Source organism: Lissotriton helveticus, chromosome 5_1, assembly GCF_964261635.1.
Source record: "Lissotriton helveticus chromosome 5_1, aLisHel1.1, whole genome shotgun sequence".
NCBI lineage: Eukaryota > Metazoa > Chordata > Amphibia > Caudata > Salamandridae > Lissotriton > Lissotriton helveticus.
The window spans coordinates 128,559,512-128,584,146 of NC_136065.1; the positions used below are offsets into that span (position 1 = coordinate 128,559,512).

Consider the following 24,635-nt stretch of genomic DNA (forward strand, 5'->3'; position numbering starts at 1 on the left):
ACCGGGGACGTATTGGGAAGGCCAACGCAAGCAAACAATGAATGAAATCGCCTGGGCGTGACCCAAGAATGCAAAGGCGGGAGAATCAGATCCAATGCACCAATAAAAAATAAAAGTATTTCTAAATGGCACAACAACGAACAAATGGCAATTCATGGGCATGCCAAAAGCCAATAGAGGAGATAACAACAGGTTTTGCAGGCTCGACCCAAAAAGGGGTAGTTGGGGAAAGCGTGCACCCTGTGGCTGGCACTCCATGGTGCCTGCCACTTTGTGCATGGTTGGGAAGAGGGGACCCACGGACTCAATTCAAAGGGCCCCGGGTTAAGGGGGACCTGCTATGGGCCTCCAAAGACCGATTTTGGCAGCTGATTCGTTCTGGTCAAACCAAAAAGGAAAGGCTGTCCGAATAGTTCATCGTACACGCTCGTTTGGAAATCAAATCCATAGAGCTGCACAAATCGGATCGGAAAGACTTGTCCTGTGTGAATGCCTACTGGAACCGAATCGGTCAACGCTAACGGTATCCAGGCATCGTACTTGGTCATTCGGAACTGGGAACGAGTTGATCAGAAACAATGGCTTCGGATCGGATTTGCGAGACCCGAATCAGATTTGGAGCCCTTCCGAATGACATCGGAATTGCTCCCTAGGTCTGATGGGTTGGTGCACTGAGGGATAGATTTAAAAAAAAAAATCAAATGTCACATTGCATCTATTGCATGCTCTATGTAAATGAGAAAAGGATGTTGATTTGGGGCTGTTATTTTACAATGAATGGGAAAAAAAGCACAAAATTGGACACAATATTCTTGAGGCTGTATGTTATGCCACATTCCAGGAAAAGTAATTAATAATTACTGTATTGTGATGTGGGGATATCAGCCACAATCTGTTATTCCAGCCTTTGTTGTCCCCATACCGAAATATTGAGAACTCGTATTGAGGGCCATAGTGTAGTATATGCTAAATTTGTAAAACAAAATAAGTGCCAGGGCTCTCATCAGGAGGTCACTGCAACCTGCACCATACATTGCCACTGCAATGCTGCCACTGATAGTAACAACACAATACTAACCATCACACTCCTACAAGTGTGTCAATTTGGACTATTTCAGGCCCCCAAATTTATAAGAATGACTTTGGAGGCAGGTAATTGTCATTTTTAAAGTATATTGCATTAATAATTAACTATTGTTGTGGTCATCTCTAAATTAGCCAGACACCGTCACAGGTAGACTGGCACAAGTGCCAGTGTTGACCATTAAGTGCCAGTGTCTAGAACCGGAAACCACAGTCTCAAATTAAGCACTGGTGTATAGAAAAGTCTTTATAAATAAATAAATTGTTGGTATGGGTTTCTGATAAGATAGGGTTACATGAAAGAAGATCTGATTGGAAGAGGTTGCAGGATCATTCAGAGGCACAATACATTTTTCACCTGTTTCAGCCACAGGAAGATAGTAATTTGCTCAGAATCACAATCTACTTGGTCAATCGTAAACATTGTGATTAGATGCAAATTTTCTGGGTTAAGTATCATGCCTTAGTCACTAAACCACATCTCCTCCACTACGATGCTGTCGAAAGCATGATCTCCCAAATAAAAGCTATCATTAAAGGATGATTCTTCATGGTAGGTCAATATTGGAGGTGCTGACAGCTCACTTGTCAAATCTAACCTGGACCATGACATGCCCTATTTAAACGCCATAATACCACACAAAATGCCAACAGTCCAGAATGTTGCTGTGTACATATCTCATGGCTAAAAATAAAACTCTGGAAGCTGTCCCTTGCCCTCCGAACATCTAACCCCTTCCTCCCCTCACCTCATTCAAGAAAGCGTCTTATCATGAACAGGGCACAATGCAGACCCTACCTCCAGTACAGCAACTTGAGCCTTTTCTAGTTCATTGATCTTTTGATTGTGCTGCTGCTTCAGCCCTTGAAGTTCATTGTTTTCCAGCTGTACTAGTTCTAGAACGTGCTTTAGCTCTAAATTGAGGAAGAGAAAACAGCATCAGTTTTTAAAGCATTCACATAAACAAATTGACCTTTATGAAATGCGATTGCGACAGAAAATGTAGGTTGTTCATGTAAAGAACTGTGGAGGAAACTGCAGAAACCCAAGTTGGCTTGAAAGAGCAACAAATCACAATGGCCTCCGGTATATGTGGCACACAGCAGTCAGGCATAATCAAACTACCAAGTGTAAAGCATTTAGAAGTACCAAAATAGTCAATAAGTATGAAATATGACATATATTTGACATACATTTATAAAAACTATTTTTAGCTTTAAATAGACACTACAACAACATACATCTATTGAGGGAAACCGGAGCTATAATTTTTGGAAGTTAAAATACATCACTGTATTTTAAGTACCTTAGCGGTTCTGAACCAATGGACTAGAACAGCAATGAAACCGCTCTTGATTTGCCCACAGTGCGTTGGGAGCCACTCACAGGGACCACTCATGTCCAGGTGGAAAGTGATCTGTCAGTTCCAACAGTTTCAGGGTTCTAACTGTATCTTTATCCTTGTTTGTGGTACAACAAATAAGTAGTCCTGACGCAGCAGATATAGGATGCTGATGACGCAAAAGCTGAGTGGCGAATCTTCCTTTGGTCACCCTTGGGTCCACGAACGTCAGCAGTTGTCTTCGGCCCCAGGAATTATCTCCACGAGGTACTAGTGGGGTCCTGCGCAGGTCCAGTCGCAGTTGGTTAACTTGTCTTGCAGTTACAGCAGTCACAGTAGTTACTGGTGGTAGGTAAACCTTTTTTGTAGGTGGATCAGAATAGGCTGACTTCGGTCATGGGCCCAAAGACTGGGGGGCACCTCCAAAATGACAGGACTTTGTCTCCCAGAAGGCACTCGGGCGTTCAGTGGCAGGCAGGCATTCCTGGACAGCTGGATTCTCGAAGGTGCAGGCTCCTTTAGCTTTTGTAGTGCTTGTATTTAATAGAGGGCTAGCCATTTATCCCTTGGAGCTACTTCTGCCTTGGAGTTGGAGTTCTTTTCCACAAGTGGGCATAGCCGGCACAGTCCTCTTGCAGCAGGTGCAGTCCAGTCACTTGTGTAGCCTCTCTTTACTTGGTCCAGGAATCACTAGAGCAGTCCTTTTTTTTTCAGCCCAATGGTGATCTGAGGCCAGTGTGTCAGGGGTGCTCTTTTATGCCAACTTACATTTTGTGGAAGGGAGGACTAACTTGCCCATGGGGTAACATATCACACGGGGTACCCCTTCCCACTATTCATCACATGGGGGTTTAGCAAGAAACAATCCCAGAGTACCCTTCTCTGTCCAAGATGTCTCAAGTCTTCTTTCCCTGTTTGGCGCTCTGGCCACACCCCTAGGGTGAACCCAGCATAATGATCCACTCCTCCTGCAAACCCAGTTCTACAACAGCTTTTCTCCCTCTGGAGGAGGGGCCAGTCTGTGCCTACACAAAAGAGCGTGCAGGTTGAGGTGTGGCTGGCATGTGCTTTACTGAGGCGGCAGCCTCTTTGAAGCTGGGCACCTGTAATCACACCCCGGTAGCCAGCCTGCTGGAGGAGGTCACACCTCCTCCAACCAGCAATTCTTTGTGCTCCCTATTTCTGGGAGCACTTTACACTTCCTAGCAGGGTGGCAGCCTGTTGTCTCACGAGACAACTGCTGTAGATAGTCAGGAAAGGCTACCAGATGTTGAGACAACAAAGTGGTGACTGTCTAAAGTTACCATCCTAATTATAAGTTACTTTAAACACAACCTTAGAAACAGTACAGTTTATGTAACAATTAATTTGATACCTTCGAGTAATATAATTGGTGGTCCCAAGTAGAAGTTAACACTTCACGTGGTGCCTAGTGTAACTAGCCAATTGGGCTACCAGCTTTCCATAATGAAAATTCTAATTTCACAGTAAGGGCACGATAGACACGAGAGGAACATGCCCTTCTTTTTAGTTTTTAGCACCCTGCCTGGTGAGCTACCAAGACCTTCCCTATGGGTGGTTTTTAATAATAAAAAGGAAGGTTTTGATCTTTTGAACTAGGCTGGAGTGGAATTCCTGGAGTGACATTTTGTATTTGCAGTTGTATTTATAGATTTGTAGAGCACATCGGTAGCCGAGGGCTTCCCCGCACTGGTGATGAGTGCTGTAGTGAGAACGGAGCCCATTAGTGTTTTAAGGGAAACAACCAGGTCTTAAGTTTTTTACTGAATGCAAGTTCATTTTGCAATGCTCTTAAGTCAGGTGGGAGCTCGTTTCACAGTTTTGGAATCAAGTGTGCAAAGGATCTTCCTCCCCATCTAGATCCTTTGATTCGGTTTGTGTGGAGAAAAACCTTAGTAGTCTAGTGGCGGCATGGCCGGATATCAGATTTATTCAGGGCCTTTATTATTTACTACGCTGTGAGGATCTGACCTTGACTCTCGCCGTAATAGGCAGCCAATTGGAGCGGTTTAAGGGATTCTCTTACAGAGACGTAGCTAGGGAGTTTGAGCAGGAGCCTTTCTGCTGCGTTCTGCACACCCTGAAGTCTCTTTATCACATGAGCCCAGGTAAAGAGAGTTGCCATAGTCCAGGCCTGCATGAGAGTTTTCCTTAACTGCTCTGGGATGAGTGCCAGTATCTTCATGAGCATTCTTAAGAGCCTGAAGCAGATTCCAGACAGTTTGTTTGCCTGGTGGTTCATTGCAAGGGTACTATCCATCCAGATACCTAGATTTTTTACAACAGGTTTAGGGTAGGCTGATTGCCCATTCAGGATGGCCAACTATTCAGTGGACTGGGTTTGGCCATGTTACCTAATATCACAAGTTCTGTCTTCTCTCCGTTCAGTTTTAGGCAACAGTTCGACATCCAGTGAGACAATTTGTTCAGGCAGGGAACCAGTTGCTGGTTTCCTTAGTGGGTGCCATTAGACAGAGAGACAATCAACTGGGTGTCATCTGCGTAAGATACAACTGAAGTGCTAAACTCCTGCACGATAGTGGCAAGCTGTCTCATGTATATATTGAATAGCGTGGCGCTGAGGGAAGAGCCTTGTAGCACCCCACATTTAATTGGCAGGCAGTCAAAGAAGCAGTCCTTTTCCATCACTTGGTAGGATCGGTCTTCCAGAAAAGAGATAAGCCAGTCGATCGCTTTATCCCGGATTCCTATTTTCCTTAGTCTATCTTTTCAGATGGCATGATTGATGGTATCAAATGCTACACTAAGATCGAGCAAAATAATGGCGGCAGACCCTCCAGTATCTAATAGGGCTGTAACTGCCAGGAGAGCTGCTTTAGTGCTGTGGTGAGCACGGATGCCCATCTGCGTTGGGTGGAGAAGATTGAATGTCAGCAGCCCTACATGCCAAGAACAGATGCATACTGGTAAGTAGCATATTCCGTTCGAGGCATGTGGGCTGCTGAATTCATATCTGTGCATAGACTGTATAGCAGTATCTCCTCTAGCGGTGGTTACCTGTGCCAGCTGCAGCAGTTTGAAAAAGAGTTTTGAGGACAGCCTGGCCTACAGCAGCTTGCTGTTTTGCTTGCACGTCTACACAGTAGTGTTTTGTGAAAGTGTGTATGGTGGTCCATGTGGCTGCCTTACAAATGTCTTCAAGAGGAATATTCCCTAGGAAAGCCATGGATGCCCCCATTTTCCTTGTAGAGTGTGCTCTTTGGGGAAGGTTAAAGTGCGTTTTGCCTTTTGATAGCATATCTGAATGCATTTAACTATGCATCTGGCTATTCCTGACTTTGATATAGAATTTCCGATGTGTTATGGTGCAAAAGCAACAAATAGTTGTTTTGTCTTTCTAAATGATTTAGTCCTGTCCACATAATAAAGCAGAGCTCTTTTTACATCTAGTGTGTGTACGGCTCTCTCAGCTACTGACTGTGGATTTTGAAAGAATACTGGCAGTTCTACTGATTGATTAATATGGAAATTGGATACGACCTTTGGCATGAACTTAGGGTTTGTTCTAAGAACCACCCTGTTGGCATGTACTTGCATGTAATTCGCTTACTCGTCTAAGTGAGGTAATAGCAACCAAGAATGCTACCTTCCACGTTAAGAATTGCAGTTTGCATGAGTGTAGAGGTTCGAAGGAAGGTCTCATAAGTCTGGTAAGTACTATATTTAGATTCCAGACTGGGGAAGGGGGGTGTCTTGGAGGGATCACCCTTTTAAGACCCTCCATGAAGGCTTTGATTGCTGGTACTTTAAACAGTGAAAGGTGTTGCCTGTTTTGAAGGTATGCTGCATAGCAGCGAGGTGTAGTCGTATCGAAGAGTATGCTAAGTTGCATCTTTGTAGATGCAGCAGGTAACATATAATGTTTTGTATGGAAGCATCTAATGGGTTGATTTGGTTATTTTTGCAGTAAATAACAAATCTCTTCCATTTAGCTGCATAGCACGCTCGTGTAGTTGGACGTCTTGCCTCCCTAATGATGTTCATGCAGTCTGGAGGCAAGTTAAGGTATCCAAACTCTAAGACTTCAGGAGCCAGATCGGTAGGTTCATCTGATTGGGATCTGGGTGTCTGATTTCTCCATGGTTCTGAGTTAGAAGATGGGGTGCGAGGCACAGTCTTTGATGAGGAACTACTGAAAGTTCCTGGAACGTTGTGTACCATGGTTGTCTCGCCCATGTGGGAGCAACTATGATTAGTGTGAGTGACTGTTGCCGCAGTTTGCGTGCCACCAGCGGAATCAGCGGTGCTGGGGGAAAAACGTACACAAATCTGCCTGACCAGTTCATCCATATCGCATTGCCCTGTGACAACAGATGTGGGAACCTGGCGGCAAAGTACTGGCATTTCGAGTTTTCTTTTGTGGCAAACAGGTCTATCTCTGGGTGACCCCACTCTTTGAAGAATGGCTGGAGAACTAGGGGATGAATCTCCCATTCATGTAGTTGTTGGCTGTGCCTGCTGAGCAGGTCTGCCATCTGATTGTCCTTCCCTGGAAGATGTTCTGCTAGGAAAAAAATGTTTTTGGGAATTGCCCACTTCCATATGCTTTGTGCCAGGTGGGACAGCTGTGGAGAGTGCGTTCCTCCCTGTTTCTGGATATAGTACATTGCGGTCATGTTGTCCGTCCGGATCAACACAGTCTTGCTGTACAAGTATTTCTGGAATGCTTTCATGGCTAGAAATATCGCTAGCAACTCTAGTTGGTTGATATGCAGTTTCTTTTGTTTGGTTGTCCAGAGCCCTTGTACTGTGTATTGAAGGAGATGGGCTCCCCAGCGTGCCAGTGATGCGTCCGCTGTTAGTACTAGTTGTTGAACCGGCTCTTGGAACTGTCGCCCCTTGGAAAGGTTTTGTGGGTTCCACCACTGCAGAGAGTTGTGAGCGTGACTGTCTACCAACACTAGGTCTTTTAGTTGTCCTCGAGCCTGGTTCCATTGCTGTGCTAAGTATTCTTGTAATGGATGCATTTGAAGTCTGGCATGGGGGACAATGAATATGCAGGAGGCCATCATGCCTATGAGCTGCATGAAGACTCAAGCTGGCAGAGACTGTTGTGGCAGAAATTTGCGAATGAGCGTCTGCATGCTGGCTATCCTTGTTGAGTTTGGGTATGCCTTTGCCACGGAGGTATCTATAGTGGCGACAAGATATTGTTGTGTGTGGGATGGTTGCAGATGCGATTTTGGGTACTTTATGGAAAACCCTAGGCTGTGTAGCAACTGAAGTGTTTGAGAGGTGTGTGTTGCACACTGTTGGTACGATTTCGCTTGTATTAGCCAATCGTCTAGATAGGGGAACACATGGATGTGTTGCCTTCTGAGATGTGCTGCTACTGTCGCTAAGCATTTTGTAAACACTCTTGGAGTCGTGGTTACCCCGATGGGCAAAACCTTGAATTGGTAGTGTTGACCTTGTATTGTGAATCTGAGATATTTTCTGTGAGCTGGATGGATGGGTATGTGAAAATACGCATCCTTGAGGTCCAGTGTTGCTAGGAAGTCTCCTTGTTGTAGCAACGGGAGCACTTGCTGTAGTGTGATCATATGGAAGTGCTCCGACAGTATGTATTGATTTAGGGGTCTGAGGTCCAATATTGGTCTGAGGGAACCGTCCTTTTTGGGAATAAGGAAGTATAGGGAGTATACTCCTGTCCCTTGCTGTTGGAAAGGGACTGGCTCTATGGCCCCCTTTTCCAGCATGCATTTCACCTCTTGTTGGAGCAGGGTGATGTGTTCTTTGGACATAGGAAGGTGTCTGGGTTGTATGTTTGGTGGTGTAGAAGTGAGTTCCAGGCAATAACCATACTGGATAATTTCTCTCACCCACCTGTCCGTGGTAATTGCGTGCCAGACAGGTAGGAACTGTTGGAGTCTGCCTCCGACCGGTGTTAGGTGGTCTGGAGGTAGCGTGATGAAGTCACGGTTTTGTGGCAGTGGAGGCTCTGGTGTTATTGCCTCCACGTCCTCTTCCCTTATTATTGTTGCCCCAATAACCTCCTCTGTTTGAGTTTTTGGTGAAGGAACCTCGTGTGTTGCTTTTGTATGAAGATGACGTTTGCGAGGTATTGCCTCGTGTGGTTGCCCTGTATGAGGAGCGTCGAAAGGAGCATCTGTGTTGCTGAAACTGTAATGCCCCCATTGACTTTGCGGTTTCTGTGTCCTTTTTCACTTTATCTAAAATGGTGTCGACAGCAGGTCCAAATAGAAAGTCCTGATTGACTGGCTGGTTAAGAATGGTGGACTGCACCTCGTTCTTAAAGCCGGAAATACGCAGCCATGCATGTCGGCGTAGTAAGACGCTAGTGTTAATCGACCTGGCTGCGGTGTCTGCTGCGTCAAGCGCACATTTTATGGAGGCGTTTGTAATGAATTTTCCCTCCTGTATGAGGTCATCAGCTTGTGCTTTAAAAGGCTCAGGTAGGTGTTGCATTAAGCTTTCGAGCTGGTCATAGTGTGCCCTGTCGTAACGAGCCATTAGGGCTTGTGTATTGGCAATCCTCCATGAATTGGAGGCTTGTGCTGCTACCCTTTTACCTGAGGCCTCTATTATTTTTGATTCCTTATCGGGGGGAGGTGCTTCCCCCGTTGTCTGTGAGTTGGCCCTTTTACGTGCATTGGCCACTACCAGTGAGTCTAATGGTAACTGCCCTCTGATGTAGGTAGGGTCTGTAGGGGCTGCTCTATACTTCTTTTCAATCCTGGGATTGATTACTCGTGCCCTGGCTGTATCTTTAAATATGTCAGGTGCATGTTTTAACACTCCCTTTAACATAGGAAGTTTTCTGACACTCTTTTCTGAAGTAGGGAAGGTGTCAAATAAGAAGTCTTCTTCGACAGGGTCATTATGCATGTCTACATTGTGGTACTGCGCTGCCCTGTCTATTAGTTGGTTGAAGACGATGGTGTCATCAGTAGGTGACGGCTTAGTTGGATAAGAGGGTACATCAGGGATGAGATGGGTGTTGTAAGGGTCTGTTGGTTCCTCCAATGTATCATCTTGTGGGTGAGGATCTTGTAGAAAATCATAGTCAGGCTGTGGATTTTCCCCTGTGTTCCCCTCATCGTCCCCGTGGTGAGAAGTAGAGTAAGGAGCAAAAGGTGTAGTAGACATAATAGGTTAGAAAGGGATGAAGGGTCTAGAGGGAGAATGAGAGCCAGTGTCTAGTGGCCTCTTCTTCCTGTGCAGGATTGTGACTTTACCAGTCTCTGGATTAATATATATTTTTGCTTGGTCGTCTGATGGATCTGGATGGAAGAGTTCTTCCTCTACAGTCCTTGGTTGTGTGTTTGACTTTTTTGGGTCGATAACACCTTCTGCTTCGACGACTTTTGGTGCCTTATTGCTTTTCTTTGGCTCGGGCCCTTTCTTCGGGTCGACGAGTGATTTGGGATCGACCGGATCTTTCGGCTCGACACGTTTCTTGTGCTCGACAGGCTTTTTTGGTTGACTGTCCTTTTCCGAGTCGATGGTGTTTTTGGGATCGACTCGTGTCTTCGGAGCACTTGTTTTTGGGTTGGTAGCCTTTTCCGGCCGGGTAACGCGCTTCGGTACGGCACCCTTTTTGTCGGCGACCTTGGCCAGGTCGACGGTTTTCGGTACAGCGGGCTTGTTCGGGTCGACGACCTTCTTTGGTTCGGCGCCCTTCGGCTGTGTGTCCTTGTTCGGTTCGACGACCATTTTGGGGTCGACGCCTTTTGGCTGAACGGCCTTTTTTGGGTCGACAGTCTTCTTTGGCTCGACGCTTTTGGGCTGTGCGGCCTTTTTCGGGTCGATGCCCTTCGGGTCGTCGACCTTCTTGGACTCTGGAACCTTCTTAGGGATGACTGTACGTGGCACTGGGGTCTCTGAAGGCTTAGGTTTCGGTTTCGATTTCTGAGCCGAGCCGGATGGCGGGGCTGGCGAAACTTTTTTCGGATCCTGGCTAAGGCCTTTTGGCGATGCCTCGATCGGAGCCTTCGGTAACGGGGTAAATGGTGTTGGGGGCAGTGTACTCATGATTTGCCCCGGTGGGATCTCATCATCGGAGTCCGAGTAGTCCACAACGGTGACGATCTCTAGGTCCGAATCTGGAGCTTCCGGTAGTTCTTGGTCATCATCGAAGATGTTGTCCGGTTCCGGTGCCTGTTGCTGCATCTCTTGCCTAGCGGCCCGTCGAATCCGTATGGTTTTCTTCGACCGAAACTGGGCGCAGGCTGGGCAGGTTTCTTCCTTATGGTCTGGGGAAAGGCACTTGTTGCATACTGAGTGTTTGTCAGTATGTGGGAACTTGGAGTGGCATTGTGGGCACCTTTTGAACAGGCTTCTTTCCATCGACAGCAGGCCCACGTGGCGTCGAAAAGGCCCAACGGCCCGCATCGACGACCGAGTCGAGATGGAAAGCTTGATCGAGTAAAGAGGTACCGAGCGAGAACAATACTGTCGAAGTCGAAGGTCTTTTGGCCTTTTAGAAAAGTTTTGTTTCGATTCCTAAGTTGGAGTATAGGAGTAACATCCGAACCCAATGGCTTAAAAAACAATCTGAGGATGGAGAGAAGCCCATGCGCATTGTAGCCCAGGGGAGGAGTCCCCTATCTCGTGATACTTCGAAGACTCTTCCAAGACAACAAAGTGCAATCATCCGGACCAAACACTAGGCGGCGATCTATTGATATGAATTCAGCAGCCCACTTGCCTCGAACAGATAGGTCGCAGATTACCAAGTATATCTGGATCCAGATGGGGTTTTTTCAGAATTGGCCTGATTACGGCACGCTTCAAATGTTGTGGGACCAAGCTGGAATTTAGCGACTTATTAAGTAGCACCATTAGTTGGGTGGGGGGTGGGGGTGGGGGAGGAGTATAACCTTGGTCACCTTGAGAAGGGCATGAGGGGGGCTGAGTTTAACGAGGATCCATATTTAGTGGACTTTATCAGATTGAGGATAGCATCTTCCTCGACTTTGGGAAATTGTGATAGACATGGGGCTGTAGCTGGTTCACTGACCTTGTTTAAACCCTCATATATTGGTTCAGTAATCTTCCGAAAAAGTTATAGAAACTGAGAGGGACTCCTTATACCAAAGGAATAGGGTAACATACAAATATGTAATCACAAAGGTTTCCTTTGGACAGCACTATGCAGCCAGCAATGTGTATAACCTGACCGGAAATTCCAACTTCATCACTCAATCACAATCATTCCACTCAGGTTAGGAGAATATATCTGAATACCCAAGGCTACTGCTATGGACAAAACTAATGACAAAAGGTTAAAATTATTTTATTTGTCGTAAGACACATAATCAAAAAGACAAATATACATAATAAAATTAAAGTAAAAATGTAATCACTTCCTTCAGAAAACACAATAAAAAATATTGAGCGACAAAAGTTAAAAAATACAAGAGTGTGCAAATAATAGACCAAAAGCTTAGTCTTAAACTGATCACATCCGTGATAATTGTTCCTCAATGGCTGAGCCTGGGTGCTGTATTCTATGGGCACTCAAAAGTCTTAGTGAGAGTAAGGACTGTGTTCCAAACACCTCAGGCGTCGACGGGAAAATTTATAATACCATCTTTATCAAGACCAATGTTATATGACTCTCTCGGGCTGGGTTATGGATAAAAAAGTATAAAGAAATAAACCTATGCGCAGCTAACAAGGCAGGCAAAACACTTGCGTCATACCTCAAGCACAAGCAAAGACAACACTATATCACAGCAATCACAGACACCAGCAGCAAGACTCACACGAGCCACAAAGACATCATACACACCTTCAGAGAATTCTACAAAGAGCTCTACAACAAAGATGAGAACATAGATAATAAGGGAACAAAAACCTACCTAGAAAACCTAAACTTACCTAAGACATCGAATGAAGAATCATTGGCGCTAGACATCAAAACCCTCGAAGTTAGGACAGCCATTAAGGCCCTTAAAGACAACAAGGCCCCAGGGCCAGACGGATACACAGCACCATTCTACAAATCCTTCCAGGACCAACTAACACCAATCCTAACAAAAGTCTTTAACCACTGTGGGGAAGAAGGGGAAGTAACAGAGACAATGTCTCAGGCCAACATCATACTCATCCCCAAAGAAGGCAAAGACCCACAATGGCCTAAAGACCTACCCGCCAATTTCACTCATAAACCTAGACTGCAAAATATATGCTAAAATCCTAGCTACAAGACTCAACAGACTGCTCCCACAGCTAATAGGAAACACACAGGTAGGATACATGAAAACACGAATGTCAAGTGACAACACGTGACTCCTCTGTCAAATCGTTGAGCACTGCTCGAACTCATACAACTCAGCAGTCACAATCACGCTTGATGCAGAAAAGGCCTTCGACAGAGTCTCCTGGCGCTTCCTAGAAGAATGCATGCAGGCATGCAACCTGGGGGACAACTTCACAAAGAAGGTCATGGCCCTCTACAAAAACCCCAAAGCAGAGATCGCTATCAACGGCACAACCTTGACCCCATTCGACCTACAAAGAGGAACTAGACGAGGCTGCCCACTATCCCCACTGTTGTTCCTACTAGCGTTAGAACCACTGATCAGAGACATCATAGCAAATGAGAACATAGCAGGTATAACAATAAACAACGCCACAGATAAACTAGCTGCCTACGCAGATGACTTACTAATCACAACAGAAGAACCTGCCAAGTCCATACCTGCCCTCATGCACACCATAGACACCTACGCATCTCACTCCGGTTACAAACTAAACAGAGAGAAGTCAGAGTGTATGCCACTAAACATACACACAACTAAAGAGGTATTGGGTAACTCAGGGCTAGCATGGCAAACGAGATCCATCAAATACCAAGGCATCAACTTCGGGAGGAACCTAAAAAGCACCCTCGAACAAAACGAGAAAAATACCCTAGACAAGATACAGGGGCTGCTTGAAAACTGGTCGCCCAAGTATATCACCTGGTGGGGAAGAATAGAAACAGTCAACATGATGATCACCCCAATAGTTAACTACCTAATCAGCATGCTTCCCCTAGCACTAACTAATGACTTCAACTTCCACAAGAAAACAGACCAAATTCTTAACAAATTCATCTGGAGAGACAAAAAAAACGAGAATAGGCCTTGCAAACCTGAGATTAAAGAAAGAACAAGGGGGCCTCAACGTTGCAGACCCTAGAACCTTCCAGAATGCCGCGGTAGCCAGGCAGGGGATGCACTGGGTACTCCATAATCAACAATACACTCTGACCTGGCTATTACTAGAAAAAGTCATCCTCTGCAACACCGACCCACTTACTCTCCTAACCACCAACAAAAAGGCACTAAAAGGGAACCCGATATTCAAAATAACAAAACAGGCTCTCCTCAAGGTAGACCAAAAACTAGAGATAAGCATCAAAAACTCCTTATGGGTAGCACTCTGGGCAAACCCCAAAATCAAATACAGAGGCAGACCCCTTGACATAACAACATGGAAACAGACAGGCCTCTTGAACCCAGCTCAACTGGAGGAGAAAGGCATGCCCCTCACGTTCAACAACATGAAGGAAAAGCATACCCTCCCTGACTTGGAGCTATACAATTTCCTGGCTATTCAATCTGCCATCACAAAAGCAAATCTAAATAGGCTGACTCCCTCAATATTCCAATACATGGAAAACATAAACAAGACCGGTCACCAAGTATCACAGCTGTACAAACTCCTCCGCCCAACATCCACAAAACTCAACGCCAAAAACACAGGCTACTGGGAAACACAGATAGGCTCGAAACTTACAGAAGAACAAGTTACTTACCTTCGGTAAGGCTTTTTCTGGTACATACAATATCTGCCTGTGGATTCCTCACCTTGTGAATATCCCCTTGCGTCAGCAACATTCGGAAATTCTTTTTGTAGCTTTGCGCCGATGTGGACGACGTCACAGAGGCATGGCATCGCGCGCGACTCCGCTGATGTCACCGACACCAGAATAGGCCCACGCCGGCGTGATGACTTCAGTTCCGCCCTTTTTTCCGTGCCTTCGAGGCATACGGACGGACCGATAACAGCAGATATATACACACTATACACAGTACACAATGTCAAGATAACACACACAGTGTGTAGCCAATGCAGGAAAACAAATTGCAATAAACATTTCCTTTGACAATAAAAATATATACATTACAGTAACTCAGGCATAGAAGAGTGGACAATGGGGAGGCGGGTGGGTCAGTGAGGAATCCACAGGCAGATATTGTATCTGAGAACAGATCCTGTGCACACGCTGGTGAAATCAGTTGTCCTGAAGTCAGAACGCAAATTCTACATAAACATGGAAAGCACGTGAAAGGTTCAAAAGGATCAAAACACAAAGTTTCATGTAGGTGAAAATTGTTTTTATATAGATCAATTGTTGGTCAGTACAGAAAATAATAGCCAGCCGACACGTGTTTCATCACACCGTGTGGGAGATGTGACTCATCAGGGCTGCTGTGCTATGTGGGTATCCAGGTACTGTTCGGAAGACGTGGTGGCGACTACTGGATGTACAGTCGGCCACAAGGTAAAAAGTACGTTGAACGACCAGGGCACCCTATGCCAATGGTAGGAGAAAGAGTACTGTATGGGTACGTCCAGAACTAAACGAGGTGCCCTGGGTCAGAGGATCAGAAGACGCAACCGGTCCGTGCGTCCATGTAGCTTGGTCCGGGTAATGGAGATATTGTATCTACCAGAAAAAGCGTTACAGAAGGTAAGTAACTTGTTCTTCTGATAGATACATCTGCCAGTGGATTACTCACCTTGTGAATAGAGTCCCCCAGCAGTCCCCACTCCCGGAGGAGGGTGTCCACTCTCCTATACCAGAAAGTCCTGGAGGACAGAGCGCGCCAAGTGGCCGTCCCTCCTCACCTCGGTATCCAAGCAGTAATGCTTCGCGAAAGTGTGGAGGGAAGCCCAAGTTGCCGCTCTACAAATAACCTCTACAGGCACACCCCTAGACAAAGCAGATGTAGAAGACATTGCTGTTGTGGAATGAGCTCTTATACCCTCTGGAGGATCCTTACCCTCCAGGGCGTAGCAGATCTTAATGCAGAGGACAATTCTCTTGTCCTGTCCAGGTAAAAGCTCACCGCCCTCTTAGGGTCCAAGCGGTGAAGCCGCTCCTCCTCCTTGGAAGGGTGAGGGGGAGGATAGAAGGTAGGGAGGGTAATGGACTGTCCTAGAGGGAGTTACCACCTTAGGTAGAAAAGCAGCCCTGGTCCTAAGAACCATTCGTTCAGCATGAATGGACAAAAATGGGGGATTTGAACTAAGAGCTTGAAGCTCACTTACCCTCCTTGCCGAGGTAATTGTCACTAGAAAAATAGTCTTAAAAGACAAAAGTCTCAAGGGACACTTGTGTAAAGGTTCAAAAGGCGAACCCATCAAGAATGTAAGAACAAGGTTCAAGTCCCATTGAGGCACAATAAAAGGTGTAGGAGGAAATTTATTGGTAAGGCCCTTAATGAATCGTAATACAATAGGAGATTTAAACAAAGAGGGCTGGTCCGGCAAACAAAGGAAAGCCGTTAAGGCCGACAAATAACCTTTGATAGTTGCCACCGCAAAACCCTGCTGGGCCAAAGAAAGTGCAAATTGAAGTATATTGGACAAACGAGCCCTTAAAGGGTCAATGGTCTGCTCCCCACACCAAGCAACAAATTTAGACCATCTATAAGAATAAATGGACATGGTGGAGTCACGCCTGGCCGATAAGATGACATCCACCATATCGTGTTGGAGAGAAAAGGATATCAGGTTGCCCCGCTCAATCTCCAGGCATGAAGGTGTAAGGTCTGGAGGTGGGGGTGTAGAACCTGCCCCTCCATCTGGGAGAGGAGATCTGCCCTGTGAGGGAGACGGAGTGGAGGGCACAAGGAGAGCTGGAGAAGATCTGTGTACTACACCCTTCTTGGCCAATCCGGGGCGATCAAAATAACTTGGGCCCGGTCTTGGCGAATCTTCCTCAGAACCCGAGGAATCAAGGGTATGGAAGGAAACACGTAAAGGAGTTGCGAGCCCCAACTCAACTGAAACGTGTCCCCCAAGGCTCCCTGCATCGGAAACTGGAGGCTGCAGAATGACGGGCAGTGAGCATTCTCGTGAGTGGCGAACAGGTCCACCTGATGAGTCCCCCACGCCCGAAAGACATAACAAACTACCTCTGGATGGAGCCTCCACTCGTGGTCGGCGGAGAACTGCCGACAGACTGTCTGCACGAACGTTCAGAACTCCGGCCAGATGATTTGCCTTCAGACAAATCTGATGGTCCTGAACTCAGGACCAGAGACGCAGAGCCTCCATGCTGAGACACTGCGACCCCACTCCTCCCTGCTTGTTGACATACCACATCGCAGTCGTGTTGTACGTCAGGACTTGAACTGACTGACCGCGAAGGGAAGGGAGGAACGCCTTGAGCGCTAAACGTATAGCCCGCAACTCTGGAAGGTTGATGTGAAGCAACCTTTCCTCTGGAGACCAAAGACCCTTGATCTCCAGATCCCCCAGATGAGCACCCCACCCTAGAGTGGATGCATCCGTTATCACTGTGGCCACCGATGGAGGTAGTTGAAAAGGCTTTCCTTGTGACAGATTGCCTTCCACGCTCCACCAAGACAGATCCGATGCAGTTTCTCTCGAGATCCTCACTGACTCCCTGAGATCTCCGCTGTGCTGATACCACTGCCTGCGGAGGCACCACTGGAGGGCCCTCATGTGCCAGCGTGCATGGCTGACCAACAGAATGTAAGAAGCCATCAGACCGAGCAGACGAAGGACCTTCAGGACTAGAACGACCGCTCCATTGTAAAATAAAGGAATCATTTCCTGTATGTCGCGCATCCTTTGAGGAGGAGAGAATGCACGACATACAGTAGTGTCCAGTACCGCACCTATGAACAGGTTGCGCTGGGAGGGCAGCAGGTGAGATTTGGGTACATTTATCGAAAAACCCAACCTGTGCAACAACTGAGTTGTCTCTTGCAGATGATGAAGCACTATCTCTGGAGATTCTGCTTTGATCAGCCAATCTTCCAGATACGGGCATACCGGTATCCCCGATCTTCTGAGATGAGCAGCCACCGCAGCCATCACCTTGGTGAAGACTCGAGGTGCAGTAGTAAGACCAAACGGAAGGACCGCAAACTGGTAGTGTTGCGATCCAACCATGAAACGGAGATACTTCCTGTGCGACTTCAGGATGGGAATATGAAAATACGCATCCTGTAAATCGATTGACACCATCCAGTCATCTTCCAGCAGCACTTGAAGAACCTGCGCAAGGGTGAGCATCTTGAACTTCTCCTGCTCCAGGTAAAGATTCAAGATCCTGAGATCCAGGATTGGACGAAGTCTGCCATCCTTCTTGGGGATCAGAAAATCTCCTGCTCCGGAACCACCTCGATCGCACCTTTTCTGAACAGTGCCAGGACTTCTTCCTGCAGGAGCAGCAGGTGGTCCTCCGAACAATAACCCTGGCAAGGAGGGTAATTTGGGGGAAATTCCCAAAAGGGAAGAGCATACCCATTCTCCACGAGATTGAGAACCCAATGATCTGATGTAATCGATTCCCAATCTCGCAGAAAATGGGTAAGCCTACCCCTCACTGGACCCACATGATCCGGAATGGCGGATCTAGGGCTGCTTTGCTGTATTGGCAGGAGGTTGGGAAGGGGAAAAGGAGGAGGAGGAGGCTTGGAGACCTCTAGGACGAGCTCTTTGCCTGCCCCTGTACGACTTGTACAGCGTATTTTGCTGCTGCTGCTGGGATTGTTTGTAGGCCCGAAAGGAAGATCTGCCAAATCCTCTGAATCGCTTTCCAAAAGAGCCCCTGGTCTGAAGGCCCAAAGACTTTGCCGTCGCTCTCCTGTCTTTAAATCGCTCTAAAGCAGCATCAGCTTTTTTTCCAAACAACCCTGACTCATCAAAGGGCAAATCCATCAAAGCAGACTGAACATCCACAAAAAATTCTGAAAATTTCAATCACCTAGTGGCCACTGAAGAGCCCATCACTCTCGCCACTGAATCAGCCGTGTCCAGCCCACTCTAGATTACCTGCCTTGCCGCAGCCTGAGTGTCAGAAATCCTCTCCTGAAAATCCTTCCTATCGTTCTCAGGAATTTTAGGCACCAATTGTTTGACGGAATCCATCAAAGCATGGATGTATCTACCCATCAGGCAAGTTGCATTTGTAGACTTTAGCGCCTCAGGAACCTGTGGAAAAGCACCCGTAGACTTCTTTGAGCATGCAGCCTGCACAACCAAACTCTCTGGCAGGGGGTGCGTTGACAAAAAGTCCGGGTCACCAGGTGCTACTCTATACCCTCTCGCAACCACCCTTGAAACAGCAGGAGCTGTTAGAGGCAGATACAGAGGCCAAATCCAACTCAGGAGACAGCTCAACACCACTAGCCTCTCTCAGGTCATCAAAAGGATCCTCCGAATCCTGCAGTTCACCTTCCACCAAATTTTCATCACAATACCTCTCCTCCTCCAGAAGCCTCTGTGCCTCACGCCTCGACCTCTCCTTCCGGGATCGGCTCCACCGGAGGCGGAGTCGACGCCGAACTCGAAGTCGGAAGAGGCAGCTTAACCAGAGGACGAACTTGATTCGGCACCGGAGTCGAGGGATATCCGCGTCGATCGATTCGGCGTCGTAGGATTCGGCGCCGCCGGAAAATGCCAATGCGGAGCTGGAGCCGGCATGAAAGGCATAAAAGGCGCAGGAGCATAAGCCTAGGGGACACCAACATTAAATGCTAATGGACCCGTGGGACCAACCAGTGCACCAGAGAGGTACATTGCCCTGGAGTAAACTCCATACATGGCATTCAGGAACTGGGTAGGATCCTGACCTGGAGCCGAAAAGGCTGGATAAAAGCCCCCAGGTTGCTCTTGAGGGAGCGGAGTCTTCTCGACCTCGGCCTCCACCTCAGGCTGGTGCACCGGGGTGGACGAACTCGCAGGCAACAAAGCCTCGCCCTCTCCTTCTTCTTCCTCATCACCTTCATCTTCATCTTCTTGACCCGAAGGATGGGATGGATTCGGAGAAGGATTCTGCAACTGCTTCGGTGACACAGGCGAATCCGCACGCGAAGCCTCACCCTGGGACACCTGTTCTTCCGAAGCCGAGGCCACCGCCTCCTTTCGAAGTAACTTCACCTGTGACTTCGGCCTTGAACTCAGTCTTTCTCAGAGTGATGGCGAGATTCATGACTCCTCTTCTTATGCTTCTTCCTCGAAGACCTCGAAGCACGCGCCGAAGACGACACCGAGTGTGACCTCGAACGAGACCTCGACCTCGAACGCCTAGTTCGTGACCTCGAACTCTTTTTAGCCTTTTTGTTTTTCAACTTCGCTACGAGGAGTTTCATCTCTCTCTCCCGGAGTGCCTTCGGAGTCATCTTTTTACAAGGACAATCTTCGACGTCATGATCGGAGCTCAAGCACCAAACGCAGCACTTGTGTGGATCAGTGATAGACATCATCTTGCCACATTCTCCGCACGCTTTAAATCCAGTCTTCTTCATAGACATCACGACAGAACACAAAGAAAACACCAGTAGAAACACAAAGTAACAAAGTTACTTTACAGCTACAGACGAACCCTTGAAAACCGTTAGCGTCGATGACGCGCAAAAAAGAGAACTGATGTGATCACGCCGGCTCAGGCCTATTATGGTGTTGGTGACATCAGCGGAGTCGCGCGCGATGCCGTGCCTCTGTGACGTCGTCCACGTCGGCGCGAAGCTACAAAAAGAATTTCCGAATGTTGCTGACGCAAGGGGATATTCACAAGGTGAGGAATCCACTGGCAGATGTATCTATCAGAACAAGAAATACAGACCATATGGAGGGCCCCTACACACAACATAATATCACCGGTACTAGCCCAAACAAAATTCTGGCTGCTGCATCAAGCATACTGGACAGCAATTAAACTAGCGAAGCTAGGTCTAAGAGAGAATAACCGATGCTGGAACTGTGATAGAGAAACAGGGGACCTAGCCCACCTTATCTTCTACTGCAGTAAGGTTAGCAAATTCTGGAAGAAGGGGGTTCGACTATATGAACAAGGTCCTAGGCTGCACCCTGAAACAAGAATTCAGCACTATAACCACAGCACATCTCAACACAGACGTTTCCTCACAATAAGACAGAAACCTTCTTGACTTCCTCCTCACTAGTGCAACAAAAACAGTGCTTGCTAAGTGGAAAGACACCACCAAGGCCACCTTTAAAGAATGGCTGAACTGGGTGACGTACCTAAGAGGAGCCAACTCAACTGCACTAAGACACACACCCTGGAGAAACACCAACAGAGACGTGGTCATCTTTAGACAGCTTCCTTGACCCATACAAACCACCGTAGATAGCAGCGAGAAAGCAAACAGCGAGAACCACCCACAGTGTTCGACGGTCGATCCACAACCAATAGCCGAACGCCTATATGTTATATGAATACGTTATATGTTATAAACAAGCACATGACTGTAAGATGATGGTCCTGTTCAACGGTACCATAAAGGCCACATGCTCATAGGGACATTCAAATGCCAACCAAGAACCATCTACCAAACGCTTTTATGTAATACGTGTATGCCAAATGAAAGAGCGAAACGTTCTTAATGTTACATGCATATGTGTATCTTGTCAAACAAAAATAATAAAAATATATTTAAAAAAAAAAGTTCTGTATAGATTATCCTCTTTGTTGACCGTCTATTAACAAAATATTAATCCTGTAATTCAGTTTTCCTTTTATGGTGGAAGATATAGAGGTCACAGAACTTCTTGCATCAATCCTATGGTGATACGGATTTGCTCGCGGGCGGCAACCTCACGGCCTCCATTCAATGACTCATGATTCGCGATATTTATGAGTCATTGCATGGAGGCCGTGAGGTTGCCGCCCGCGAGCAAATCCTTATCCCCATAGGATTGATGCAAGAAGTTCAGTGACAGATATATTCTCCTAATCTGAGTGGAATGATTGTGATTAAGTGATGAAGTTGGTATTTCCGGTCAGGTTATACACATTGCTGGCTGCATAGTGCTGTCCAACGTAAACCTTTGTGATTACATGTTCTGAAAAAGGCTATAGATGTCGGTCACTTTCTTGTGAAAGAAAGATGCTATTTCGTTGCATCTTTCTTTGGTGGCCTGAGGAAACCCATTACTTTTGTGAGGGGTGGTCAGAGTTTTGATTACTCTGAAAAGTTCCGTTGGGGAGTTAAGTGCCTGAGTGATTTTATTCTCATAAAATTTAGCCTGTGCCTTTTTTAATTCATTGTGATAAGATCCAATTGAGGTTTTGTATTTAACTTTAAGGTCTGGATCATACTCCTTTCTCCAGTCCCTTTCCAGTCTCTTACATTGTTTTTCAATGTAGTCAGATGGTTGTCATGGGGTTTTCTTAGTATGATATTTTTGATTAGGTATTTTTTTCAGTGGAGCACATGCGTCCAGAGACTGACCAATCCAGTTTTCCCACTGCTGGAAGTCCTGCTCCAAACTGCCTGTGAGATTGGGGATTGCGTTCTTCAACCAGCTCCTAGTAGCAGTGGTTGCGGCCTTGACCTTAGCCTGTTTGGTAGATTTGGGTAGTATGAAAAGAATAAGGCAGTGGTCGGACCAGGGGACTGGGGTTACGTCATATACTGTGATCTGGGGGTCATTGGAGAAATATAAGGTCCAATGTATATCCTTTGTCATGAGTGGGTGTCAAAACCAATTGGGTTAGTTGAAGGGCCTCAAGATCATCCTGCAGCCTTTTGGTGGAGGGGGCGTCAAGATTCTGGCAAAAGTCCTGGCTAATAGATTGATCACTATCATTGGTGAGCTGATACACCCGTATCAATCTGGTTTCATCCCGCATAGGAACACCGCCCTGAATCTCCGGCGCCTGCATGGTGTTCTCGCGAGAGCATCGACGTTGCGTGAGCCGGCCATCTTGGCGTCATTGGATGCCACGATGGCCTTTGATACTGTGGAATGGCCATACTTATTGGCTAAGTTTGGGTTCAGACCAGGTTTTATTAGTTGGGTTGGGTTGCTCTACGAGGACCCCCTCGCGCAAATTGTTGTTAATGGCTCCGTTTGGTCTCGAGAGGGAAACACGTCAGGGTTGTCCTTTGTCGCTGCTCCTGTTCGCCTTGGCCCTCGAGCCCCTCGACGCGTGGATCCAGTGGGAGCCTTCGATGAAAGGTATTCGGTGGTCCTCTGAATTTGAAGATCGTATCTTGCTTTATGCGGACGATATTTTATTGTATCTGACTTCGCCACGGAAATCCTTGATAGTATTGTGCGACGTCTTGACCTCATTTGGTAGAAACTCAGGCCTCATCATTAATTGGACTAAATCCTATTTATACGTCCTCTCAGGAGACGTTCCTCTTCTCCCGCGCAACTGTCCCATCCAGATTGCGCAAACGGGGTTTAAGTACCTCGGTATTTATATTTCATTGGACCCCGCAGTTCGGTACGAACGTAATCTTCTTCCGCCCTTGTCTAGATTGAAGCAAGATGTTGCGGGTTGGCGTAGGCTTCCACTTTCACCGCTTGGTCGTGCTGCCCTTTTCAAAATGATGTTTCTACCTCGTTTTCTCTACGCTCTTCAGAATACTTTCGATATTGTTCCCGCTAGTTATTTTCGGGCGATCGAGGATCTTCAAAGGAAATTGATATGGGATGGTAGACCTCGTATTTCGCTAAACTGACCCTCTCGTGGTACGATGGGGGTATTGCTCCCCCGGATATAAAGAGATACTACTGGGCGTCCCAATTGGGAGCGATTAATCACGGCATGTATGGTCCCGACTTGAACCCTGCGTTCGCCATGGATAGGTGGCTTCTGCCTGGTGGCAACTATTATAGGGCACTATACTCTAAATCGGTGGTCGGGGCTTTGTCGGGACCTACGAGGATAGCAGTACGCCTGTGGCAGGACGCGACTAGCGCGACAGGATGGACGGATCGTTTGACTCGGGCAACTCCGCTATTTGGTTCTGATAAACTTGGCAAACTGTGGAATACCAGGGGGTTCAATAAATGGGATCTCATTGGTATTAGTAAGGTGGGGGAACTCTGGGTCAAGGGTCAGGTGAAATCGTTTAAGTCGTTGCAGGAGGAGTTTGACCTAAGTAACTCGGAATACTTCCACTATCTCCAGGTTCGCCATGCTTTGAGGTCGGTTTTCCCGGTCGGGGAGGTAATTCCGGAGTCGTCTCCGCTCGAAGATAGATTGTTGGATGGCTATGTGCCTGATAGCACAATCTCCCTAGTCTATAAAAAGCTAATTAATGATAGATCAGACCTCCTATTGCATCTTCGAGACTTGTGGACATGTGACCACAATGTGGCGCAAACTCAGTGGGTGACCCTGGGAGCCATGATTGCTAAGAGTTATTGCTCAATTGTGGGGGTCCCCGAGGCCGCCTACGGTCACGGCATGGAAGGAAAACTTGGACTGGTGCATGTTTACAGAAAAGACTGTGGACTTGGCCCGAGGCCGACCCCGGAAATGGTGAAGTATATGGGGACCCTGGAATGGCTATCGTGGAGATATATGTACGCCACCTGTTGTAGATGTACCTGATGTCCCACTTTCTCCCTAACCCCACATTCCGCTTGCTGTTTTATATCTGCTTTACCTCTGCCCTGCCCTGAACTTTAGGCATAAACCTCGGGTTAGTTCTCATGATGACAGTGTTTCTCTTGAATTGAAGGAAAGGTTCTTGGATAGTCAAGGCTTGTAATTCACCAACACGCCTAGCCGACGTGAGAGCAAGGAGGAGAGCCAATTTCCATGAAAGGTATTTCATGTCAGAACGATGGATTGGTTCAAACGGGCCCTTCATGAGTTGTGAAAGGACTAGATTCAGATGCCATGTCGGAGGCGATGGTCTCACAAGTGGATAAACTCTGAACAATCCCTTTAGAAATTGTTTGACAATTCTGGATGACCACAAGGAGGGTCCAGAGCCCGTTCTCCTAAACCTCGACATTGCCGCCAAGTGGACCTTAATCGATGAATGGGCTAGTCCCGATTTGGCCAAGGACAGCAGATAAGGAAGGATCTGATGAGGCTCGGAAGCGAAAGGATCAATGCTTTCTTTCTTGCACCAGCAACAGAATCTCTTCCACTTAAGACGGTAAGTCCTGTTCGTAGAA

General features: G+C 47.0%; 1 protein-coding gene across 2 annotated transcripts in view; it reads right to left on the minus strand.

Moving 5' to 3' along the window:
* Window positions 1-24,635, minus strand: part of CNTRL (centriolin) — a 1,008,983-nt gene that overhangs the window by 254,699 nt on the left and 729,649 nt on the right. For both annotated transcript variants that reach the window (XM_078641873.1, XM_078641874.1), the window contains one exon: window positions 1,883-1,998. In XM_078641873.1, coding sequence (XP_078497999.1) covers window positions 1,883-1,998 — 116 coding nt within the window. The remainder of the gene's footprint in view (window positions 1-1,882; window positions 1,999-24,635) is intronic.